The 17,317-nt window shown below is 44.5% G+C and overlaps 1 protein-coding gene and 1 long non-coding RNA gene across 2 annotated transcripts; one reads left to right on the forward strand and one right to left on the reverse strand.

Moving 5' to 3' along the window:
• Positions 1-545: 545 nt before the first annotated feature.
• On the reverse strand, positions 546-3,392 carry LOC122467699. The gene is made up of 3 exons (XR_006293047.1): positions 3,329-3,392; positions 2,863-2,908; positions 546-782 (listed from the first exon to the last, which is right to left on the reverse strand). It is a non-coding gene; the product is annotated as an uncharacterized LOC122467699 (long non-coding RNA).
• Positions 3,393-3,947: 555 nt separating this feature from the next.
• LOC122468067 (ribonuclease 8-like) lies at positions 3,948-5,768 on the forward strand. Its single transcript, XM_043554544.1, has 4 exons — positions 3,948-4,291; positions 4,427-4,461; positions 4,900-4,992; positions 5,710-5,768. Exons 1-4 carry the CDS (start codon positions 3,948-3,950, stop codon positions 5,766-5,768), a joined length of 531 nt encoding a protein of 176 aa, XP_043410479.1.
• Positions 5,769-17,317: the final 11,549 nt, after the last annotated feature.

A 17,317-nucleotide genomic window follows, 5' to 3' on the forward strand; every position in this document is an offset into this window, starting at 1 on the left:
CTAAGATTGTTTTGCAATCTGATCAACTTTTTGTCAAAAAAGTTGCCAAAATTGCCAAAGCTGCCAAATTTCAAAATAGATGAAGTCGGCTTTGTTCCTGTGGTAGCAGGTAAGTACACATTTTAAATCTGAGATTTTGCAGTGGACGCTTTCCATACTCCGTATAGTTTTCTTCCCAGTCTGGAACGCGTAGGCCCTTGGAAACCTCCCAGACCCTGGGCACTGAGCCTCTAGCACTTAGTGGACATAAGGGCCCTGAGACTGTGGCAGTTGGAAAGACTTGTGACGAATGACTAGGATCAAACACACAAAGGAAGCCCTTCCCCAGGCTTCCTTGAGTGGGGCTGGCCAGCTGCAGGGTCAGCACCTACCTGAGGGAAAGCATGTTTGCAACTTAATTGGATTCAGGGCTTGAAAAGTCTGTGGTCAGCCATCTCTGTCAGCACGAAATGTTTTATTTTTTTAATTTTTTTTTTACATTTATTTACTTTTGAGAGACAGAATCAGAGCACAAATGGGGGAGGGGCAGAGAGAGATGCAGAATGTGAAGCAGGCTCCAGGCTCTGAGCTGTCAGCACAGAGCCCGTCTTATCTCACGAACCATGAGATCAGGAGGAAGCTTAACTGACTGAGCCCCCTGGGGCGTCCCTGTCAGCACAAAATGTTAATGCCAGCACTTGGCCCCTGCTGCCATCCCCATCCAGGACGCTTGAGTCTGCGACTGTTGATGAATAACCACTTGGTGATCCTCCCATCCCAATGAGAGAGGCTCAGCTGAGGGCCTGCAAAAGAGAAATGACTTCCTGGATAAATAACTATATAACTATATATAACTATATAACTATATATATATATAGTTATATATATATATTTGCTCCCTGGGGCCCAAGTCAACTGTTTGCTGGATAATGTTCTCCTGGGCACAAAAATCAATGTTTTGTTAGCTTTGTGGGGAGAAGCGCCTGAAGGGATCCCAGCTGTGGAAAAGGCAACCAGGCTCCACCTGGGAGGCGGAGGGACAGATGTCTCAGAAGTTTCGCCTCTGGCAATGCAGATCCTAGCAGTCTTGGAGATTTTTGCAACTTTGAGGAACATTTTATCTCAAAGGCAGTGAAGTCACACAAATCCCAGAGCTTGAGATGCTGGGTGAGAGCCAACACAGTAACATGGACTTGAGAAGCCCAGAGCAAGCGCCCCACTGCAGTCATTTGCTTGGTCCCTTGACAACTGTTGCACTATCCCCTTACTGTCAGTATTATAATTTACTGAATATATATGTACTCATTTAGCTCCAATAGTTCTTTTTGTTTTTTTTAATGTTTATTTATTTTGGGGAGAAAGCACGCGTGCGCGAGAGCCGGGGAGGGGCAGGGAGTGGGGGGTGTAGGATCTGAAGCTGGCTCTGCGCTGACAGCAGAGACCCTGACTCTGGTGGAGCTCAAGAACCAGGAGATCATGACCCAAACCAAAGTCAGATGCTCAACTTGAAAGAGCAGACCTAGGCCGGCCGACTAGCGACTATGTCCCTGACATGGCCGCAGAAAGAGGTTCCCGCTCAAACCTCAGACCACGCCTCCTCCCCTTGAGTAACTTATGTTTTCTAAGAAAGCGGCTACTGACTGATGCATTCTTCCGAAGTCTAAAGTGGGAGGAAGGGAGTATGAGAGGCGTGGAAAGTGTGAGTAGAAGAGGGAGGGCTTCTCTCAGGTAGGGGCCAGAGGCAGGAGCCCTCAACCCTGTCCAGGCTTAGAATGACCTGGGAGCATTTTACCCCTCCCCAAACCAATTAATCAGAGTCTCTGGGGATGGTGTTTGGTGCTAGGTATTTATATAGCACAGCAAGGCTGACAGCCAATGGTTAATAGGTGACCAGTGAGAAATGTTCTGTATACACTGAGGCCAAACATGTTAGAGATCCTCAGACACAGTGGTTCTTAAACTTCAGGTGCATCAGAATCTCCTGGAAGAGTTGTTCACAGATTGTTGAGCCCCACCCCCAGAGTTTCTGATTCAGTAGGTCTGTGACCACCAGGCCCAACATTTGCATTTTTAACAAGTTCCAGGTGAAGCTGATAATTGCTGATCTGGGACCACACCTTGGCAGCCATTGTTCTATCCTTCCCCAGCCAATCGGCTAAGGCCATGATCCCTATAAAACCTTTGTGCTTTTGAAACCCGCTCTCTCTCTGGTATCTCACCGCTGCCTCTGTTCAGGTAGGGGATTGAGCTTGAGCTAGCTCGAATAAAGGCTCTTTGCTTTTTCACCAGGGACTTGGCTCCCTGGTGGTCTTTGGGGATCACGAATTCTGGACATAACAAACTGAGCCACCCGAGCGCCCTTCAGATAATTCTTTTTCAATGAAATTGTGCAACACCTTACTTCAAGGAATACTGGTGTCACTTAATAAATACAAGTAAAAATAAGTTTAATGAGAGGCGCCTGGGTGGCTCAGTCGGTTGAGAGTCCAACTTAAGCTCAGGTCACTATCTCCCAGTTCGTGAGTTGGAGCCCCACATCGGGCTCTGTGCTGACAGCTCAGCCTGGAGCCTGCTTTGGATTCTGTGTCTTCCTCCCTCTCTGCCCTTCCCCCACTCACACTCTCTCTCTTTCTCTCTTTCTCTCCCAAAAATAAACATAAAAAAACATTTTTTTAGTAAATAAAAAATAAGCTTAATGAATGTCATCTAATTTTTAGGGTTTTTTTAAAGCACCGTTGATTTTTTTTTTTAATTATAATTTTTTTAAGTAATCTCTACACCCAACATGGGGCCTGAACTCATTACCCTGAGTTCAAGAGTCCTATGTTCTACCCACTGAGCCAGCCAGGTGCCCCAACGTCATCCAATTTTTTTAAATTCTACCATGATATTGTTTTCAGTTGAAGACTCAGCCTGAAGTCTGTGGTCTCTGTTGGAAAAGGAGAGAAACAATTTATTTACCTCCCTGCTCTAATATGAGACTTCCTCCTAAATTTTTATCACAGGGATCATAAAAGAACTATTGAAGGCAATGTTCATGCACCACCTAAGACTACAAACAGAGACACACTCACTGTGCTCTGCCTCCATGGGAACCATTTTCTCCTTCCCTTTTCAGCCTGCCATCACACCAAAGGGGTGGGTTGAAAGTCAGAAAGCTCCTGGCCCTGGCTCTGCCATTCACTCGGCCTTGGGAAGGGCACTTGCTGTTTCACAAACTCCAGCTCCTTCATTGGTACAAGAAGGAGTTGATCGAGGTATTTCTAAGGACTCTTCGAGCTCTAACCCTCTATCATCCCAAGACTCTCTCCAACAGGGCAAATTTCTGCCACAAAAGAACCCCACTCACCATGTTGCTTGGCCAGCTGGAACAGTGATTCTCTTACTGGAAGTGACTGTTTTTCTAGCTTCTGTAAGAATAGAAAGGCATTAGCCTCACTCCCCAGCCTTAATGCTGACTCTTTCAGGAACTCCTGAGCTAACCTGGGAGAGTGGGGTGTGGACCCTTACTTAGCCCATTTTTCTTCCAAGATTGGTTTCCCTGTGGTCTGATGTTTCAGAGTTTCAAAGAAGAAACATGGGCACATGGAAGGAATAGGGGCATTGGAAACTGAGAAGCGTTGATTAAAATCTTATGTCTGACACTCTTTAGTTGTGTGATGATGGGCGATTTTCTCAACTTTTCTCAGACATTTAAAAAAGTAATCATACTCGCCTCATAAAACTCTTAAGAGGGATGAACAATGTCAGTATTTATTGAGGGCATAAAAAGGCACATTATCTGCGGAGACTGAACAATAAAATTCCAGTGGTGTTCTTAAATGTCTGCCGTAGAAGGTCTGCAATACTTGCCCTGGGGTATGAAATTCTTGGAAAGGCTAGCGGGGCTGTCCCCATGGTGTCCTCCTCCTCCTCCTCCTCCATGCCATTACTCCCCTAAGAGAGAGGGCAGCAGCCAGAGGGGGATCATGCCCTCTGGGCTGCTCCTGGGGCTGTGGCCAGTTGAGGTCCCAGTCAGTGCCAAGCCCAGCGACATGACTGCAGCTCGGTGGTTTGAAACTCAGCACGTGCAGCAGGGGTGCAACACCGCAATGGGCAACATCGACAAGTACACAAAACACTGCAAAGACCTCAACACTTTCCTGCATGAAGCCTCTCCGGTGTGGCCGCTGATGACGTTTTGGGGTGACGGGGGTTTGTGGGGTCCAGAGCCAACAGCCAAGAAAGAATTCTTGAAGACTTCTTCGGTGCAAAAGGTGATTTTATTAAAGCACGGGGACAGGACCCATGGGCAGGAATTGCTGCACTGGGGGTCCTGATGGTAACTCATTATATATGTTCAGGTTGGGAGGGGAGTCAGGGATAGACCTGAGGAATTTGGAAGCAAGGTTTCCAGGACCTCAAGGGACTAGCTATTGCTAGGGAAATGCCATTTATTACCGTTTAGTAAAACCTCAGTCATGAGGCCCTTTATGTACATCGGTATGATATATCGATGTATAATGGGGGGGGAGCATAAGCTTGGAGTATGATTGCCAGCATATATCTTGGGACAGTTGAGATAAAGGAAGTAGACTTCAAGGATCCTCAAGGTTGGGATAATGTTAAGCTAAGGTTCTCTTTTGCCCCAGCAAAGTGTCATCCTTGAGGCAGCTGAGCTCCTAGAGGGAGGTCATTCTGCTGGTTTCAAGGACTTGTCAGTGGGCTGTAGGCAGTAAGGGAATTTAGTTTTCCACTTGCCTTAGTTTCCCACATCACCCTGGCAAGCACTTAAACCCCTTTCCTTTTTTCTTGTTCCTTGTCCAAGGAATATCACACAGATCCCACCTGGGGAGGGGATTGGGTGTTAGCTTGTGCTTTGGCCCCTCTGCCTGCCTCCTGCTCCCTCATCGGCCGCCACCTGTCAGACCCCCACTGTAGCCTGCAAGAAGGGCTGTGAAAACTGCCACCTGAGCCAAGGGCCTGTGTCCTTAACTACATGTGAGCTCACCTCAGGGAAGTACCCAGACTGCTGTACAGAGAGAAGCAACTGGCCACTCCTTGCGTCATGGCCCGTGTCTCTCCATAACAGGAGGATGGCCTGGTTCCAGCTGGTGTCGACTGGTCACTGTGCACTTCAATAATATTGTCTATAGCCAGTGTCCACCCCCCCCCCCAAGGCCCCACCCTAAGCTCTGCAGACTCTGGACATTGCTGCTACATTTCCACCCTCCAGTTCTTTACTAATCCTTACCCTCTTTGTAAATTCCACTTCCCTCCCACACACCCAACTTCACGCACACTTAATTGCATAGGGCATTTTATGGATGCTCCCAATGATGCAGAAAGAGGAGTCATTGTCTTTGGCCCTTCACTGCTGTTTATCTTGCTTCCTGTGTGTGATACCGTGTGGCCCTTCAGGGGTCAAGCACTGAGGACCTCAGTAAAGATGGATCCAGGTTTTGTGGGGCCCAGGGCATACATAATGTTGAAGACCCTTTTAAAGAAAAGGAATATAAAATTACAAATGCTAACCAAGTTCAGGCCTTGGAAGGGCTGTGTTTGGACAGTTCAGAGGGACCAAGGCAGGGGAGATTATCCAAGGAAAAAAAGCAGGAGAATTTTCACTGGGTTCCCTGTACTGGACAAAGGTGCCTGGTTTTGCTGCAATTAGAGATTCGGGTCTTCCTCACGAGTGTGTTACTATCCCAGGAGAGTACTGAGGTTTGGAAACCCTTTCTTATCTTTCAGGCATCAGCTGTACCTGTTCTGCAGGCAGGAGAGAGGGCAGCATCCTGAGTAGCCTCTGACTGGGACGTCCAGCAGGGTCTGTCTCCCACCCACCTGAGACCTGCCTAGGGGTCCCATCTCGCGTAAAGGAGACGGAGGGGAGGAAGAGCAGGTGATGCCCCCAGATGCCAGTCAGGTCTGAGGTCTGACCCCCTTGTTCGTCCTCATGGATCACCGATAAGACCCAGAGCAGGAACCTCAGATTTCTGAAGTGAGTCTCTCTCCCTTGGGAATTTCAGAATCAGGACCTTCTGAGAATCTTGATCTGGTCCTAATTAGTGTTTCTCTAACCGTGATGAAGGAGCAGTTTTGTATGCAATCTGCCAGACCCATGCTTTTGTAAAATACAATAAGGTGAATTACTAGAAAAATGAAATAGAACATACACATATAGAAAACAGCATCTGACTCCTGACTTCCGCTCAGATCATGATCTCACAGTTTGAGCCCTGCCTCGGGTTCCTCACTGAGAGCAAAACGCCTGCCTGGGATTCTCTCTCTCCCTCTATCTCTGCCTCTCCCCCGCTCTCTCCCTCCCTCAAAATAACTAAACTTAAAAAAAAAGAAAACACAAGACCAAATTTCTTATTATTAGATTCAATTAACATAAAATCACTCTTGAATTGGCATAAGAGTTTCTGGATGCTTCCTCTTCTATACTTTTCCTGTTTTCAAGAGAAAAACACACATTATACACACATGTACACATAAATACTAATATAAGACATACACATCCATACACATATACATACACAGGGACACATTCACACATGTGCACGTGTGTGGACAACATACACAAACACATCGACACACGTGAACACTCAACAGAGAACCAACCTCTCCTTCCCTCCTTCCCTCTACCAACTCTGCTTCCTTCTCACATTTTGAAAGAGACTTGCCTCCACAGATTATGGCTCAGAACAAGCAAAGGATGTTTGGAGAAACATGAAGTGGCAGAGAAAGCAGAGAATCCAACAATTCTGACTCCCAGCCCCCCTCCCTGCTTTCTAGAAAGATTTAAGTCAGAGCTCCCTGTGACCTACCACACCACGCTAGCCCACCCCAAATATGGCCTTGCCATACTGTACCCTGCCCATCACCATCGCTATCTGGCCACTCCTGTGCTCTTGACCAAGGAAGACATACTGGAAGTGAGAGAAAAACATTCTCCTACCCATCTGGCATCTCCCCAGTGTCGTGGGCAGGCTCTACTTCCTCTGTCTGCACCTTAAATGATGGTGTTTTTCAGGGTCCTATTCTTAGCTCTCTTTTCTTCTCACAACAGCACTCTCTTGAGTAACTTGATGCACATCCAGGGCTTCAATTGCCACTTACCTGTTCCCAAAATCTTACCTCTCTCCCTGATCTCCCAAGTTCCAGACATGTAAAGCCATCTAGCTGCAGTTACTAGCCTCCTCAATGCCCTGTATGTATCTTAAGAAAAACACTCAGGGGGTGCCTGGGTGGCTCAGTCGGTTGAGTGTCTGACTTCAGCTCAGGTCATGATTTCACAGCTCATGAGTTTGAGCCCCGCGTCAGGCTCTGTGCTGACAGCCCAGAGCCTGGATGGAGCCTGCTTTGGATTCTGTGTCTCCCTCTCTCTGCCCCTTGCATTCTGTCTCTGTCTCTCTCAAAACTAAATAAACATTTAAAAAAAATTTTTTTTAATTAAAAAAAAGAAAAAGAAAAACACTCAGAACTGAGCTCATGACCTGCCTGGCTTCCAAACTTGCCCCTCCTCCTGCAATCTCTCAGTCTTGGTTGGTAGAAACATACTCAATCATTCAAGGTCCTTATCTAAGAGACACCTGTATCAACTCATTCGTGTTTCCTTCTCTGGTAATTCACCATTTATCCCAGGTGCTGCCTTAAGAGGGCACAAAAGCTCTTGATTTGTTTGTTTGTTTCCAAATATCCTGGGTTCCTAACATGTGCCCAACACATGCGATGGCTTTGGAGGGGAGCTGTAATTTGGAGTTAGACAAACACAAATTGTTGCAATCAAGGATTCATTATCTAGCTTCAGAAGCAAATAAAAACACCACCTTTGAAACATCATCAAACAATAACAGAAAGTACAATGACTCAAATAGATTCTATAACATTTTTCTCCCACTTCCCTCATTCATCCCAACTAAGCAAACCCATTCTCTGTTAAATACAAATTCCCCTGTTACATGTTTCTGGCATACCACGGAGGCTATAACCAGAGTCAGGTAACACTAGGAGAAATTTGACCATTCAGTATCTATAAGAGTGGAGTCCTCAGAAGCTGGAGAGTGTGGAAAGAATTCAGAAAAGAATAAATCCTTCACTAGATTAATTATATCCAAACAAGTTGTACAGCAACCTGGGTGGGAGTTTCTGACTTCCGTGTGTAGGTTGAAGAATTAGATGAAGTGTAACTTGAACCTTGGGGGCCTTTGACTGTGAAACTGGCCCATTCAGAGTGTAATGACACAGCATCCATGAAGGAGGGCTCAGAGGGTCAGTTTGGGGCCTGAGAAGCTGCCCAAAAGTCTTGGAACAAAATCTCTGCTGGGCCACTGAGAACATGTTTCCGAAAAGTCACTTGAGAAGGGGCTCCCCAGCCATGTAAGACAACACAATTACTTCTTAGTAGGTAAGTTTGTTTTAACATGCAGAACTTTTTAAATTAAAGATAGAAATATTTAAAAGAATCAAACACGTAGCATTAATATGTTTATATGAAGTAATTTTGCATATTTGGTATTTTAAGTATTTAAGAAAATTTAGTCTATTACAGTAATAAACTGGCCTTACAATTCTAATTTAAAATGTGTAATTGGTTTAGATGGGTGATTTGAGGTGGAACTTTGCTTTAAATTTAGTTTTGGAGGGGTGCCTAGGTGGCTCAGTCAGTTAGGGATCCGACGTCAGCTCAGGTCATGATCTCATGGTTCATGAGTTCAAGCTCTGCATCAGGCTTTGTGCTGACCAATTAGAGCCTGGAACCTGCTACAGATTCTGTGTCTCCCTCTCTCTCTGCCCCTCCCCCACTCATGCTCTGTCTCTCTGTCTCTGTCTCAAATAAATAAACATTAAAAAAATTAATAATAAAATTAGTTTTAGAACATTGAAGGAAACAAAATTGAATCACCATATTTATAAATTGTTTAGATTTTAGTGTTTTAGGGATTCAGGAATGCCTTGTTGGTTTGCCAGATGACTGAATTACTTTATAAGAATGGAATATTTTAAATGTGTAAAATATATTTTTTAATGTTTAAAGTAGTCTTATTAACTACATGTATAAATAGTACATGTATAAATAGTCATCAAATACAAGCATATGAAGTGATTATCAAAATGTATGTTTGTGGGACACCTGGCTGGCTCGGTTGGTTAAGCATCCAACTTTTGATTTTAGCTCAGGTCATGATTTCATGGTTCATGAGATTAAGCCCTGCTCCACACTGTCAGCACAGTGCCTGAGTGGGATTCTCTCTCTCTCCCTCTCTCTTTCTGCTTCTCATGGGATTCTCTCTCCCCCACACTCACTCCAGCCCTCTTTCTCAAATAAATAAATAAATAAATAAATAAATAAATAAATAAAATTGAAGAATCCTTTTAAAAATTATATTTGTTTATAAATTAAACAAAAGCTTAAGGAAGAACTGGGCTTCTGATTTGCATTTTTAATATAAGGAACATAAATTTTCTTTTATTATTATTTTTTAATGTTTATTTATTTATTTACTTAAAGAGAGAGACAGTTGGCTCACACAGGAGGGGAGAGAGAGAGAATCCCAAGCAGGCTCTGCACTGTCAGCATAGAGCCCGATGCAGGCAGGGCTCAAACTCACAAACTGTGAGATCATAACCTGAGCCAAAACCGAGTCGGTCGCTCAACTGACTGAACCACCCCAGCACCCCCTTTTATGATTTTTTTTAATGTTTACTTATTTTGAGAGAGAGAGCATGAGCAGGGGAGGGGCAGAGAAAGAGGGGAGACAGAGAACCCCAAGCAGGCTCCTCACTGTCAGCACAGAGCCCACCATGGGGCTTGATCTCACAAAACGTGAGATCATGACCTGAGCCGAAATCAAGAGTCAGACACTTAAATGACTGAGCCATCCAGGCATCAGGGAACATAAATTTTTAAAAGCCAGAGTAGCCCTCTGAATATTTTCTTTCCGGGAACCAAAAGGACATTTTAAAAATTCACATTGACACCACAGGACCAGTCCATTTTCTACACTGTTTTCATCTATACGGTGAACCGTGAGCTTTGGTAATTGTGTTTTCTGGTGTTCCCATGTTTGTTAGGGTTACTGAACACTTCGAAGGGAGGGTGGTCACTGACGATGCAGTGGCCCAGGCTCAGGCCCAAGACCCACAGCGGGCGGCTTCAGCACCAGAACAAAACCTGGAACTGTATCTCTCCTCAGTGCCCTCCCTCCTCTGCCCACGCTGCCTCCCAGTGGCTCACTCCGCTGACTTGCATTCCGCAGAAACTGAGAAAGGGGAGCAGGACTCCCCTGAGGCCAGTGTGGCGCTGGCAGAGGCCATCAGCAAAGTATCTCCAAGAAAAAGTAACACTCAAGGGACTATGGTTGAGTCTTCATCCTCAACTGGGGCTCTTCCTCCTTGGCCAAATTTGGAGTTTTAAGACTACATTTTACTAGGTAGGGGACTTAAAAAAAACAACAACAACAGATTGTTAAGCAACTGGCTCCATCAATATATCAGGCTGCTTGCCTGGAAGAGAGAGAGAGTTTGTATGTGTAAAAAATACCCATCATGTTCAGGGTGATGAGGTGAAGTTATATGAGTGGAATCAAGAGTGCTATATTCCACCAATTAGAGATACTGTGGGGACAAAAACTCCCCATTTCTTAAAAAAAATATATCAATTTTAAATACATATATATTTTTGGCAGAAATAAAAAAAAAGACAATGTAACAATTACTTGGAATCAATCAGTTAGGTACTGGGTTTGGAGGCATGGCATAGAGAGAAAGTTTTGTAGTAAGGGCTCTTAAGAATGGGTGGAATATGGGCAGAGGCCTACAAGTAGTCAGTGAGCACAGGAAAGGAGATGTTAAGGAACTGGAGAGAAATCTGCACTCACCGGCTTAGCAGTTCTGAAGTTGGGGGTGGGGTGGACGGATGATTTCATGCTGTTGTAATTCCCAGATTGCCTGCCCCTGGAGGACTTTGCTGGGAGGCATCCAGTGAGGGTTCGGGCTGCCCCTAGATATACCTGGCACATGTTAGATCTTAATAAGTGTTTGTTTAACAAAACTTGTTTTCAGAGCAAAGGAATGGGGCTAGGAAAATATACAGATTGCAAATCTGGAAAGCTTATAAAACAAATTTTTTTTTTAAACTCTCATTATGTTTAACATTTTCCAGAGAGGAGGAATCTACTACCTGTGGAGACAGCCTGTGCCATTTTCTGGCAGCTCTAAATATTTTAAATTGTCCTATATAGAAACTAATCTACATCTCTGTCGCTGCAGCAATTCGCCGATGCCCAGTCACTGTGAGCCCTACAGAATAAACCCAATTGTTCTTCATACCCAACCTCTGAAATATTTTAAGGGAGTTTCACGACCTTTGCCCTCCAAATATTGGCTCACCAGATAATAACAAGAGCTATAAAATGGCTTCCCCTTTGTGATCCACTAGTTCCAATAATATCCATAAGATATGCTCAATAGAAATAACCCCAAGTGGGGAGGAGTAAATTGGTGCACATCTGTTTACACTTTGTGTAACAGAGAAAAGTTAGAAATAATACAAAGTCCTAAAATTGAGAGTGACTTAAATAAATGACTGGCAACTACATAGTGCTCTAACTGAAGCAGCAAAAGTCATCACTCTGACTGAAGACAAACACACAAAAATCATACTGATGCAGGGAAATGTGTACAGGCAATGCTGTGTGAAGAAATCAGAATATACAACTATTTTTTTTCATTTGGAAATATTTTTAAAGTTTACTTTTATTTATTTTGAGTGAGACAGAGAGCAAGCAAGGGAGGGACAGAGAGGGGGACAGAATCCCAAGCAGGCTCCGTACGCTGTCAGCTCAGAGACTGATATGAGGCTTGAACAGACAAACTGTGAGATCAGGACCTGAGCTGAAATCAAGAGTACCCCTAAAACTGTACTTAAACTTTTTTTAATGTTTATTTTTGAGAGAGAGACAGAGAGAACACAAGCAGGGGAGGGGCAGAGAGACAGGGAGATACAGAACCTGAAACAGGCTCCAGGCTCCAAGCTGTCAGCACCGAGCCCGATGCAGGGCTCAAACTCATGAACCACAAGATTATGACATAAGCCGAAGTCTGACGCTCAACTGATTGAGCCACCCAGGTGCCCCTAAAACTGTACTTTCAAATGAACTACAACTATATAAAACAGTCTCTGGCTTTGTTCATCAAAAAAGGCCATAAGTGAATTTGGGAGCCTTCCAGAACATCCTCTCCAAGCCATGCTTCCTCCAGATTCACCTAGCTCAGTGAGCCTACATGTGACCCAGAAGACATTCCACATTTGTTTTTTGTTTTTTTTATTTTATTTATTTTTTTAACATTTATTTATTTTTGAGAGATACAGAGCACGAGTTGGGGAGGGACAGAGAAAGAGGGAGACACAGAATCCGAAGCAGGCTCCAGGCTCTTGAGTTCTCATCACAGAGCCCGAAGCAGGGCTCAAACTCATTAACCCTGAGATCATGACCTGAACCAAAGTCGGACATTCAACCAACTGAGCCATCCAGGCACCCCTGTTTTTTGTTTTTATAACCAAATCATAATTATAGTAGTGTCAGGTATACAACATAATTCATATTTATTGCAAAATGATCACCACAGCCTAGTTAACAGCCACCACACATACTTACAAAATTTTTTTCTTGTGATGAGAACTTGTACAAAATTTTTTTAATTAAAAAAAATTTTACGTGTAATTATTTATTTTGAATGAGAGAGTGACAATGTAAGCAGGGGAGGGACAGAGAGAGAGGGAGAGAGAATCGCAAGCAGGCTCCGTCTACACTGTCAGCACAGAGTGTGACATGAGGCTTCATCTCTCAAATCACAAGATCATGACCTGAGGCAAAATCAAGAGCTGAACGCTTAACCAACTGAGCCACCCAGGTGTCCTTCTTATGGTGAGAACTTTTAAGATTTGCTCTTAGCAACTTTCAAATATACAATATTATTAACAATGGTCACCATTCTGTATGTACATTATATCTCCACGACTTATTTATTTTATATTTGGAAGTTTGTACTTTTTGACCCCCTGCCCCCATTTTGCCCACCCTCCACCTCTGGCAACCACCAGTGTGTTCTCTGTGTGCTTGTGTTTGTGTGTGTGCGTGTGTGTGGTGTTTTGTTCTGTTTTTTTACATTCCACATATAAGTGAAATCATATGGTATTTGTCTTTTTCAGACTTGCTTCACATAGCATAATTCCCCCAAGATCCACTCATGTAGCAAATGGCAAGATTTCACTTTTTATGGCTGAATAATATTCATACAAATACACACACACACACACACACACACACACACCACGTTTCCTTTATTTATTCATCCATCAATGAACTCTTAGGTTGTTTCCATACCTTGGCTATTATGAATAACACTACAACAAACATAGGGGCACAGATATCTTTTCGAATTCATGTTTTTGTTTTCTTCAGATAAATACCCAGAAATGGAATTGCTGGACCCTATGGTAATTCTATTTTTAATTTTGGGGGAAACCTCCATGATGTTTTCCATAGCGGCTGCATCCCACATTTGGCTTTAATTCTGTCTCCTGTGTATTTTCCACTTGTAAACATTGACCACCAAACAAAGAACTTGTAAGGGACAAATCCAGGGAGAAAGGAGAGCTAAGCAACAGACTCCAGGCCTCAGGCCCCACTTGGGCATGGTTTTCACCTCTCTTCTTCCCACCGCTGTTCCTGTTCTGTGGGTCTTTCTGCTCCCCTTACCATTTTCACCTGGATTCGTAATATCTCTTGGGATCTAGTCAGACACTATCTAGGACACAGCAGGGACAAAATAGACAAAGGTCCTTATCTTTAAGGAACTTATTTTCAAATGATACATGGTGGAGCTGGTGGACCTATTATGAGAGACAGGACATAAATACATACATAATCAAAAAGAGATAAATACCGTGAAGAAAACAAAACAAAATAACATCATTGGAAGGGACGATGGGTGAAAGACCACTTTAGACCAGGTGGTCATGGAAGAGATTTGAAAATCCAACACTTTAGTAAAATCCCAAAGGATGAGAGCCAGCCCCCTAGAACTGTGAAAAGAAGTCTCCAGGTGGAAGAAAAAGAGAATAAGAAGACCCCAAATTAGGAATAAGCAAGGCATGTTTAAAAAACTGAAAGAAGGCCACTAGGGCTGGAGGGTCACTCAGAGACATAGGCAGAAAATGATCCATATGCAAATTGGAAGCCATTAGAAGGGGTTGAGGGTATCTGACTGGAGTTTTTAGAAGATGCTCTGGGTGACGGGTTGCAGAGAATGGCTTCTCAGGAAGTAAGAGTACAGAACGTCAACCAGTATGGAAACTAATTCACCAGCACAGACAAGATGGTGGTGGTGTGGACTTTGATGACACCTAGCTCAGAGAAAGTAAGTTGTACATTTTTAAAGGAATATTACCAATAAGATAAAGCCAAAACTAAGGGAGAATTAAACAAAAAACAGTATTAACATATGTACTGTATACTACACAGTTTTCTTATCCTAAAATAACTAAGGCTTGGCTCCAGTTTCCTTGGAAGGCACAGGTAACAAAAACATGTTCTCTCAAGTCTGTCCCTTCTTGTCTCTACAATTCCCATTTGTGGTCCTTCATCACTTCCCCCTTGTCTGGGAGCCCGGGACCAAAGCAGGGCCCTGGTCACTCCCAGTGAACAAAGAGTCCACTCCCAGTGGACAAAGAGTGGAGCCTATGGTCCCAAGCCTACCTAGAATGCCAATTACATCTCTTGGGGCACAGAAAGTGGGTAATAAGCATTACAGAAACAAATGTTTCTTCCACTTTCTCTCATGTTTCGATAACACTACTTCCCTACAAAAAACATTTTGGAAATTTCTTGTGGATTATTTTAACTATTGCTTATTCTAGAACAGATAGGAAAAAAGGATTTTTATTCTCTGACCCACAGAGATGTGTCTGTCACTTTTAGACGCTCTTTCAGCACTGGCTATTACAAAAATAAACATCTTCTAATATGCTGGTTAGATGATAGAAAAGGTGATGTAGTGTTCAATATGCTTCTTTTCTGGACTCTGACAGTTTAGACGAAACCCTGTAACTTAGTGTTTGAGAGTGAAGACTCTGGAGTCAGACTGCGTGGGCTCAAATCCTGGCTTTTCTACTTACTGTGCACCTTCCAGAAAATTTATTTAACTTCAATAAGCCAGAAGTTCATCTATAAAATGGAGTTTGGTAAGCTCCAAGGAATTTGAAATTGGTGAAATATGATGAGAACTGTTTGTGAATACAAGAGAAGGCTTCAAAGCCTGGGCTGTTCCAAACTTCCAATTCCTCCTATATCATCTGTCCCCTTCACATCTCCCCAAAACATACTCATCAACATACATTCTATTGCACACACATGCATACCACACGCATTCACACTGTGGGTGACAGCCTGCATTCTTGCAGAAAGTGTATTTAACCATTATAAGGAAATTCACTTTACTTACTAAAATAAAATCTTTCTCATTTAGTACAGATTAAAACAACACCTAGGGGCACCTGGGTGGCTCTGTTGGGTGAGCATCAAACTTCAGCTCAGGTTATGATCTCACAGCTCCTGAGTTCAAGCCCCGTGTTGGGCTCTGTGCTGACAGCTCAGAGCCTGGAGCCTGCTTTGGATTCTGTGTCTCCATCTCTCTCTTGCCCCTCCCCTATTCGCGATCTCTCTCTCTCTTTCTCTCAGAAATAAACACTAAAAAAAAAAAATTCTGGAAAGGAGTAACTGGATCCCAGAACTTGCAACTAAACTCCATCACCCTGCAGGCTCAAAAAATTTCAATGGCTCCCCTTTTTCCATTGAAAAAAATGATCCACCCTTTTTTTTTTTTTTCCAGGAGTGCATGAACTCCCAGAGCCAGCTCAATTTATGTCCACTTCCTAATTGTGGGAAACTTGGATTCTACCAAATGTTTCCCAGACAACTGCTTGAGTATAAGGAAGGTAAGACCCGGTAAGGGAAAGTTCAGACTCTTTCCCAACACTGGAAATGGGTCCGTTGGATTTGAAACAAGTGAATAAGGTTCATAATATATTCTCTACAAAAGTTTCCTAAATGTTGGCCTCTGTAACCAGCTACTGGGCAGCATTTATAAAGTGGACACCAGGGGGTAGCAAAATCTCACTCTCCCAGTTCCCCAGCACTAATTACAAGGAAGCCAGAGAGTCTCCCTGACTTCAGGGCCCATAACCCAGTGGTGGAAATGAACTCCAGCTCCCTACCTCTAACTCTGCTGGGAACATTATCACTAAAGTTTGCTTGCCCTCGATTTTTTTTTTTCTTTGACACCATGGAGCAGAGGGATCTTCTTGTCTCCAAGAAGAATCAACAATTTCTCTTCTTTTCCAGACCCAGTGGAGTGGAGAAAGGATGGAGTTTAGCTTTCAGAGGTAGTGAAAGAAGAGCTCATCACCTAGGCGACGCCCTCCTCTCCAGCGGTTCCAACCACTGCCCAGAGGCTCCAGCCTCCTGGCCTCACAGGTGCTGCACCCACTGGCAGGACGTTTTCCAAACGTCAGCCCCCAACCGCAGTGGCACATGCCTTCACGCCCCTCTCTGGGGACTATTTAGCTTTCCGATCTCCTCTCAAACGTCCACCCTTGGGGAGTGCCGCCCCCCACCCCCACCCCCTACAGGGCTTCCCTTTGCCCGCTCGCAGGAGGAACAAAAGCACCTCCCGTCTATGCCTAAGCCTCCCCTGCTCTCCTGGGAAACCCTCGCAGGGGCTTCATTTCACATCCAGACGCAGTGGAGGATGGGTGAGACTAGAACTTTCTTAACTAGACTACCCCTCTTTGTCTGCTGCGCCAGATAACCATCCTCACCGCCTTGAGCCCTAGCGACCTTGGGAGACTTGTATCGCCACCCCCATAAGAAGGAAGGGTCTTTCGAATCATGGGATCTGACTCGGGGAGAGGGGCGGGGTGTCTGATGCCTTCCCTCCGCCAGCCGAAAGTGGAGAGACATGATGCAGAGGGGAAGGGGCAGGGAGGAAAGAATTCAGAAAACGTCTGCCAAAGTGCACACCCCTGCAGGAGGATTTGATCCGAAGACCCTGCTCCCCTTCCGTCACGATGTTCACCCCCACCCCCCACCCCAAGCCTTCCCAGCTCCCTAATTCCGCCTATCCCCCCGCCTCCGCCCTCCCCTGGCCGCACAGAGGAGCCCATTGTCGGAGCCAGAAGGCTCGAGGCCGAAGGAGATGGGAGGGAAAGAGGGCGGGCAAGCCCCTGGAGGGTGGAAGGAATCCCCTGATTTCTCTGCCCTCGGCTCCACCAGAGTCGGCAGGGGCCTGG

The sequence above is a fragment of the Prionailurus bengalensis genome, chromosome B3, assembly GCF_016509475.1.
Source record: "Prionailurus bengalensis isolate Pbe53 chromosome B3, Fcat_Pben_1.1_paternal_pri, whole genome shotgun sequence".
Taxonomy (NCBI): Eukaryota; Metazoa; Chordata; class Mammalia; order Carnivora; family Felidae; genus Prionailurus; species Prionailurus bengalensis.